The sequence below is a fragment of the Molossus molossus genome, unplaced genomic scaffold (assembly GCF_014108415.1).
Source record: "Molossus molossus isolate mMolMol1 unplaced genomic scaffold, mMolMol1.p scaffold_m16_p_2, whole genome shotgun sequence".
Lineage (NCBI taxonomy): Eukaryota > Metazoa > Chordata > Mammalia > Chiroptera > Molossidae > Molossus > Molossus molossus.
The window spans coordinates 12,166,139-12,175,332 of NW_023425355.1; the positions used below are offsets into that span (position 1 = coordinate 12,166,139).

Here is a 9,194-nt window from a genome sequence, read left to right on the forward strand (position 1 = left end):
CATGTCACTCATGTCTTCAAAAACCTTTAGTAGCTCTCATTTACAGAATTACACTGAACCTTTAAACTGGCTTTAAAAGCCCCATAACATATGGGCCTAGCGTATCGAATACATTGCCTACCTTATATCACACTATATCCCCACTCTCACGTCAGCCTTATGTTCTAGCAATATCAAGGGCCCTCCTTCCTCCACAAGTATCTCCATGCCTTTGCTTATATTGTCCATATCCACCATAAATACACTCCTTTAAACTCTGTGAAGATATTATTGACTCTCTAATGCCCTGATCGAATTCTGCCTCTTTGACAAGGCCTTACCAGATCCGTCCCTAAACCACCACAACTTTACTTCATTGTTGATGGTCTTATAAATTGTATAACAATTTCTGAGTATGTCTATCTTGCTTACCTGAATGTAAACCCATTGGGGGTGGGGTGGACTACCTGTCTTGTACCCAACTAACACTGGATGACGTAAACCAATTCTTACCATGACAAAAGTTCAGAAGAGGGAAAAAAATCTAAAAATTAAATGTGAAACACCCCATTAGCCAGTAATAACAAATGAAATTGTGTCTTCTTATATACCAAAGTATTCCTAAATATAATCTCATTTTTATCCCTGAATCACCTTAGCTGTGATTATAAATGTTATTGCTATAAATGAAATGATCAGATCTAGGAAGGAGGTCTTAAGGAAAACTGCTCATAATAGGGAAAGCTAGAGCTATGGCTGTGGCTATTTAAAACCCAAGGTTTTAATACAGGTGACAACACTTCAGAGTTTAGGGGCAAGGAAAGGGGCACAATGATTGCGGGAAAAGAGAAGAAACTACTGTATACTGGAGACCTATTACCTGCAAAGCACCTTAAAAAGTGTATTAAACCCAGTACAACATCTTTTAATATAACAAATCTTAAAGATATTTTTCTCCAATTTACAGATGAAGAAACTGAGGCTCAGGGAGGTTAGGTAACTTGCACTGTATCACACAACTACTATAAATGGAATTGAGTTTGGAAAACAGATTTATCACTTTCTAAAGCCCATGTTATTTTCATTTTTTTTCCTAATTTGCCATATATTTACAATCCTAGTTAAATTTCTAAAGTATGTGGCTTTATACCTATACTGTTTTTATCTGTGACCTGTATTACTCTCAAAACTAACTTACTTAGACAGAAGTAGCATTGATAAAGAAATATCAAAGTACTAATTATGATATAACTTAATATGTATATCATATGCAATTTGAAAACTCTATAGTTAACTCCTCCATCAGGAAACAAGCACTCTCACCAAAAACACACAACTCACTGCACACACTGTAATGAACATGGCAATAACTCATGAAAAGTTCACTTTATTATAAAACAGGATGTTCTTTTATGACCCTTGCCCAGATAACCAATACCCATCATACCTCAAGTAACATCTCTTCTCTGATCCTGATAGAATCCAGGCAAGAGGTACAATTGTGGATGCCTGAGGGGTAATGCCCTTTGAAGTTCTTATTCTCAGTAGACCTGAGACAGTCCCTGCAAGAGCTTTCACAACCGAAATCTTCTTGCTTATCCTATTTCCCTTCTAGCAAAAACCCATTTCCCAGTAGCCAACAAAACCCATATTGCCCCTTTTCAGGCCCATTATCCACCTCCCACTGGAAGCAAGCTAATTCTTGTTTGAAACCTCTGACACATTTTTCCATAGGACCATTTTACGGTGTTTAGGCTCTTCATCATTATACCTCTCTATTGTGCACTGATCTGAAAATGTAACTACTCCTAATAATTTTTCCTGTGGGAAAACATGTTAAGTCTCAAACAACCAATTTTCACACTTCTGAATGATAACTCAAAGGTTAACAACAACCCATGAAACAAGAGAAGTAAAATATATTGAAAAAGACTTCACAATATATGATAGTGTATATAATTTTGAATTTTACCATGATTCAACACACACAGAAAGTAACAGAAATTATTTCCTTTGACATTAAAGTTAATAGATTCTTACTTACATTTTCTTAAAGAATTCCAACAATATTTTCAAAATATATATTCTACAATGAAAGTACCCTTAATCCCCAAAACTATCACAATTGAGGGCTGCAAAGCTCATGCTCAAAGGTTAGCATTTCAAAAGCCAACATCAACAAACATGTAATTAAAATAAATATAAATTCTGGAATTAAAATTGTTTCCTTCTTGTCAAAAGAATATCAATATAAACAAATAACAACAAAACAAACAAAAACTTTTACTAAGTACTAAGCAGGTCTGTTTATATGTAGCATTTAGTTTTCACCTAGAATAGCTTTAATTCAATCACTTGCAGGGTTAAATCTAACCAGTCATAACTGTTTTAGGCAAAGAAGGCAAAAATTCTATCTTCAGCACATTACCTTCACCCTTCATTCTACTTCATAGGGATTAACAATTTCCACTCAAGCAATTTTCCAAATTGCTGAGTTAGAAAGACCCATAGTTAAATCTCTATAATACCTAAAACATATGGCAAACAATATATATATATATATATATATATATATATATATGTGGTAATTACAATAGAAACATTTCTACATTAAAAAATAACAAAATAATAGGCATGTGAAAGGCTCCCCACACTGGACCCCATCCTTAGAGCCAAGCATTCAACTGTTTTTATAAACCAGATGCCTGGGTCTATGTCAATAGATTACATACATGAATAGAACAAAATTCCTCTGCTCTTGAATAGTCTTGTAAAAAATTCTTGCAGGTATAGCCCTGGCTGGTGTTGCTCAGTGGTTGGAGTGTCAGTCTATGCACTGAAGGGTCTCAGGTTTGAGTCACCATCAAAGGAATGTATCTGGGTTGTAGGTTTGATCCCCAGCCGCAGTGTGGGAGGCAACTAATTGATGTGTCTCTTTCACAAAGGTGTTTCTCTCTCTTTCTCTTTCTCTTCCTCTTTCTCATTCTCTCTTTCTCTCTCTCTCTTCCCCCCTCCCTCCCTCCCATCCTCTCTCTAAAAATCAATGGAAAACACATCCTTGGGTGAGGATTAACCAAAAACAAAAAAAAACAAAAAGAAAGAAAGAAAAGGAAAATTCTTACAAGTATAGAAAATTCCTACATTCCAAGAAGAAATGAAAACCTCTTCAGTTGTCTTGTCCTTAAGAGATGTAAAATATTAAAACATATTTTGGAATTGCTTAGTTTTGTAGTAAAACGTTTCCTATAAGTAGAGAGGGCTCAACTTTAGACTCCTGAATGTGTTTCCACTACATTTCTTGTTAAATGTTATCCAGGAACGTAATTTTAACCCAGTTCAGTTGGAAATTTGAAAGGAAAAAAGAATGAGTTAAATAGACAAGAGTCCGAAGTGTGTTTTTCGGGGTGGAGCAATGCCTAAAGACAAATTTGCACCTTGAGATGCTGAGGATTTCAAGTCCTACCTCAAAATATCCTACTGGGAGTTGGTTTGGCATTCAAGTATTTTTAGGAGGTCTGTGGTGGCCTCTATTGGAAATACTAGGGTGTCAATCGATTAAGTCATCAGAAATGGATTGGATTTTCTATCCCAAAAGGCTCATTATTGTGTTTAAATGTTGCCTGCTTTTAGCACTAACAACAACAAACAAACAACAATAAGCAGAGTACCTGTGCACATCTAAGTTCTTACTGCACAGCTGATCAAAGTTCAACCAGAGCAATTTCAGAAGAGTGGGAAGACAGAACCAAAACATTATGGTTAAACCTTGCTCTCTTACCAAAGATACATCTTATAAGGGCTGGGGTTTACTTTGAGTCCTTTATGGACCAGTGGGGCGTGTACAACAGCTGCCAAAGGCAGAAAGAAGGGGCGGAGGGAAGAAGGGGTAGAATGAAGGGACCAGCAGAACAACACCTGAATGTAGATTAAGAAATCTGGCGTCCAGTTAATGGGCACCTGCGTTGTTACAAAGAACCACAACAAGCCACACAGCAACAAGAAAGCTAAGTAACTAAGAAGCACTCGTTCCTGGGTGCAAATGTCCCCAGAGTTACTTAGGTTGGTGTGTTTTTGTTGCGCCGTTTTCCTAAAGCACCCAAGATTCAATAGGGAGCTGGAGTTAGCAGCTGGCCCCCAATGTGTTCCCAACGAGCAAACCAGGAGCAGCGGGGAGACTTGCGTACCCGGCGCGACACCTGGCGCGTCCCCTTGTCCCACTCTAGGTCGCAAAGTGCAGAAACTTAGTCACAACTCCCGCGCAGCCCGCGAAGCAGGCACTCTCCCCACGCCCGAGCTTGCCATCTAGTCCCTGCCGGCTCGGAGTGAAGGCACAGTTGGGGCAGCGCTCGTTCCACCGTCCTGCAGCCTCCAGGGGGCTTGCCTGGGCACCCCGCTCCCCAGCCCCACGCCCCTTTTTTCTGGAGCCCCCGCCAGGGTCCGGAGGGAAGGAGGGGGTGGCTCCAGCCCCTCTTGGCCAGCACACTAACCTCGCTGCTGCTCGCGCCGCCACCGAACACCTCCATGTCTTGGTCCCAGGGCTCCTCCTGAGGAGCGAATGGTAGCATCGCCCCTTCAGGAGCACTCGAACCGGAGCTGCCGACCGCCGGCACCGCCGTGCATCCTGTCTGTGGAGCTTGCCTGCCGCCGCCGAGACCCCAGCCCCGCCTTCAGCGACCGCTACCCTAGCCACTGAGTCCCTCAGAGGCTGGGAGCGAGAGGTCACCTCCGCCGCAGGCTGCTGCTCCCCATAGAGAAGACAATTTGGTGCTGTATCTCCGGGAGCTGCCGCTGGGCTCCGCTCACCACTGCCGCCACCGCGACTGTCGCTTGGCGGTGACTACCCCCGCCCCCACCCTGCTTCCCGGGCCCCCTCCCCGCTCCCAGCTCTGTCAATATGGCGGCAGCGGCGGCGTTACCTGTGCGGCGCCTGGAACCCCCCCACAGCGGCGGCACAGCAGCGTCACCGGAACGTCAATGGAGATTCCCTAGCCTGGGGTGATAGGGGTGTGGGAAAGAGGGGCGGGGGTGGATGCGGAGGACCGCGTGGTGGGGGGGGGGTGGGGGGAAGGGGAGGGGGGCGTGCTGGGCGGGGGAGGCGGGAGAGGAATAGTAAAAGCCACTGCTAGCGCCTGGGTAAACCTGCCCACTCCACGGAGCATGCGCAGCGCTGTTCACACATGCTCAGCAGGCCCTCAAGTCTATGAAGCAGCTTTGCGGGCGGGAGGATTCCCAAAAAAGATGCGGAAACTTGGGGACCCTTCTGAACGTCGGAGGAGTCCGTGTCGGGGAGGACTCCAGGAGTATCTGCTTGCAGGGCTCACAAAAGCAGGTGTTCTCTACACCGAACCACGCCCATTTTAATACTCAGTGACAGATACTAGGGCAGGGATTTTAGTCCTTTATACATTAGCCTCCTAGAAGCGGGAGGCAGGAAGAAAATGCTTTTAAAATAAATTAGCATATCTGCGGTCTCTAACTCCCCTCCTCTCCCGCTTGTCCCTCTCAGGCTGTTTCTGCTGTTTGCCTTCATAGTATTGATGACACACAGTGTTTCTAGTGTACACACACACACAACACTTGTGGGACTCTACTAGTGGCGATGAAGGTGGAATGTATAGGGATGGGCAAACATAGGCTTATGGTATGAGTACGTGAAACACAGAGTTCATGCTTGTATTATTATTTATTGATTATTGTATTATTTTTCATAAGAACAACTGTAAACCTACTTTTGCCCACCCCAGTATAAAAGAGAACCTCACCCCCACTAGGCTTTACTGCTTTGCTTCTGGAAGCCACACTGTACTGAGTGCTAGCGACTTAACTGAGATAAACTACATTGTCATACACGGTAAATGATCAAGATCCTTCTCAACAAAACACTTCAGACCCCAAAGTAAAGTTGTTATGCCTTTGACACCTCAAAGATACTTAAAAGAGCAACTGTAAAGGTGACTAAGCTGGCTCAGTACCTTGGAGAGGTTTCTAATGGTGTGACATACAACACAGTACCCCCTACCCTCTACTACACCTAACACTATTGTGTTGTGCTCCGGGAAAACAATGAACTATGCCCTCAATTTATTTCACCACCTGGCTTCCAGCGGACCACAGTGATTGACTCACTGAATTGCAAACAAGGATCACTAATAGTGCCCTCCCAACTACTCTGTTTAAAATACCAAGAAAAAAAGCTTTATGATTATGATTCTGTAAAAGTGAAAGGTTCAGAAATAGTGAGTACATGGGTCTACAAACAATAAAAATATTTGTGTCCGCACACGCATGCATGAAGTTGTGTTTGGCTGAAATGACAGTGTTTTTAACTAATGCCAAACTTTTTGAGCACTGGATTACATCCCTCCTTGTCTGTTCAAAGGCTTTGTCCTTTCTCTTTCACAGCAACTATCCACTACTGTACTTCTCCGAATCAGCAAAAAGCATGCTGTTACTGAGTTCATCTTGCTGAACCACATGTTAGCATTTGGTACAGTTTATGAATTGCTCTTTATTGTTTGTTTTCCTCAGTGTCCTTTACTGGATCACTACTCGTCTTCCCAATTTCTAGAAGTTGTTAACTTCAGGACTCAGCCCTCCACCTCTATCTCCCCCAATATCAATATGGGATATTCCCATATCCCATTCAGTTCCACTGGTTTAAATCCACACCACATTACCATGTGTATACTAAAGACTCTCAGATTTTATCTTCAATGACAAACTCTTGACATCAATACTTATACATGCAACTTGCCTACTCTACTTGGATATTAGTAGATATCTCAAACTTAACCGATTCAAACCTGAATTCTTTTTTCTTTATTGATTTTAGAGAGAGGAGAGGAGAGGGAGAGAGAGACAGAAACATCCATGAAAGAGAACATCGATTGGCCACCTCCTGCATGCCCCCACTAGGGATCAGGCCCACAACCTAGGCATGTGCCCTGACCGGGAATCAAACCAGCGACCTCTTGATGCATTGGTTGATGCTCAACCACTGAGCCACAGAGGCTGGGCAAACACGAATTCTTAATTACACCCCAACCAACCTGATCCTCAGATTTTTCCAGGGAAATTAAGGACCTCCACCATCCACCTAGTTTACTGTTCAAATGTCACTTTGAAGTCCTATAACCCTCCTTTCTAAAACACCATCCTTATAAGTTTCTAGCCTCATCCTGCTTTATCTTTATAACACCAATCAACATGTGGTTATGACACATTTTTAATTTATTCCCCACAGCATCTAGCATAAAGTCCAGAACATTCATTTCTGAATGAATAAGTTTGTTCTTTGCCATTGTTTTGTGCAGTTGATAAATACACCACATCACCTATATTAAGAAATTCACTCAAGGTGAATGTATTACTCTGTTTCTATATAAAACGTAACCTTTATATATATATTCATTCATTCAAAATTCCCTTTAACATATAGACATGCACACATCTCTTTCATTTAAAAAAATATTATAACGCCTTCCACATGGTTTTAATAGACTTAACAGATATTTCTCAAATGTTTTATTTAGTTAACAAGTCTTTTTACTTTTTTTATTTTATCCTCACCCGAGGACATTTTTCCATATTTTGTTCAGATAGAGTGGGAGGGAGAGAGAGGAAAAGAGAGAGAAACATCAACGTGAAAGGGACACATTGAGTGGCTGCCACCCGCACGACCAACCAGGGCTGGGGACAAACTACAAGGGAGGTACGCGCCCTTAGCGGGAACCAAACCCAGGTCTCTCTGGACCACAGGCCGACACTCTAACCACTGAGCCAAACCAGCCAGGGCCAAGTCTTTTTACTTTTATCTCAAATATTTTGTTAAAATGTCTGCTCCATCCCCATGGTGACTGCCTCAGTTCACCTCATACATTTCTTAAACTAATGATACTAATGATCCCTCTTCACTGGTCATTCTGATTCTAAATTTATACACATTGTCTCTCTATCCAATCCATCCTCCTCACTGGTAGCACAGTGTTCAAAATTTTTCAATAATTTTCCATCATCTCCAGTAAAATATCCAAATTCCTTAGCTCTGAATGCAAATGCTTTCATCATCTGGCCTCTGACTCTCTTTCTAGCTTCATTTACCACCTCATATTCCAGTCAAATACATACACATGTTATTGTCTCTTCCCTATACTAGTCTCCCTGGACAACTTATTCTTAAAAGCAATCAATACTAACAACTATTATTTATTGAAAACCCACTATGCTCCAGGCATATATTCTTTATGAAATCATTAATCCCCATAACAATTTGTAAAAAATTATATTATCTGTATTTTACAGATGAGGAAACTGAGTCTAAAAAGCTTCAGTGATTTTTTTTCCAAGACTGCACACAAATTAAATGGAAAATCTAGAATTAAAACTAGGTGTGCCCGGATGTAAAATGTTTTACCCGACTCTGATACTCTGTGAAGACTCTCTGATCTTACCCATGCACCCCTCTCCCTGCACACCCCGTACCCTCATTTCACTCATTACTGAGGAAAATTAGTCACCCATTCCTTTGTGCTTCAACAACATCTTTTCCATATTCTCATTTCAGCATGTCTTTATTGTCCCTTACCAGCGAACTATGAGTTTTTTTAATGTAAATGAATTAACGTATTAAGCTCTGCATTCACAGCATTTGACTAGTGCTCAATAAAGATACTGAATGGACAGACAATACTTCTGTACTGTAGCCAGACACTGATATAAAAATGTACGACAACACTTAACGTTTAGAGTTTAATGCTTACTTATTCTATGTTGACTCCCGATATCAAAGACATATTGTTTAATTTTAAGTTACTAGTAACCATGGCCTACTGGATCTAATTTTCTACTAGCTGAGAAGGTCATTGAATTATTGGTGAAAACCATGATGACTTTATTTTTAGCACATGGGTAAGTATTAGGGAATGTTTGAGCTTCTCAGTCTTCTGCAAAGTATTCACAACAGAGATTGTTGCTTTCTTTTCTGTCTTCAGGAATTTTTTCACCTAAAGTTTTTTTTTTTTTTTAATCCTCACCCGAGGACATTTTTTCCATTTTTTTGTTCAGATAGAGTGGGAGGGAGAGAGAGGAAAAGAGAGAAGAGAGAGAAACATTGACGTGAAAGGGACACATCGAGTGGCTGCCACCTGCACAACCCAACCAGGGCCGGGAACAAACCGCAACCGAGGTATGCACCCTTACCGGGAACCAAACCCGCG

At 41.6% G+C, this 9,194-nt stretch overlaps 1 protein-coding gene across 1 annotated transcript in view; it reads right to left on the bottom strand.

Moving 5' to 3' along the window:
• The window catches only part of RPS6KA6 (ribosomal protein S6 kinase A6), a 139,368-nt gene extending 134,781 nt beyond the window's left edge, over positions 1–4,587 (bottom strand). Inside the window, exon 1 of the mRNA XM_036270522.1 lies at positions 4,467–4,587. Within this exon, the coding sequence (XP_036126415.1) occupies positions 4,467–4,544 (78 nt within the window). The 5' untranslated portion in view covers positions 4,545–4,587. The remainder of the gene's footprint in view (positions 1–4,466) is intronic.
• Between the last annotated feature and the right edge of the window lie 4,607 nt (positions 4,588–9,194).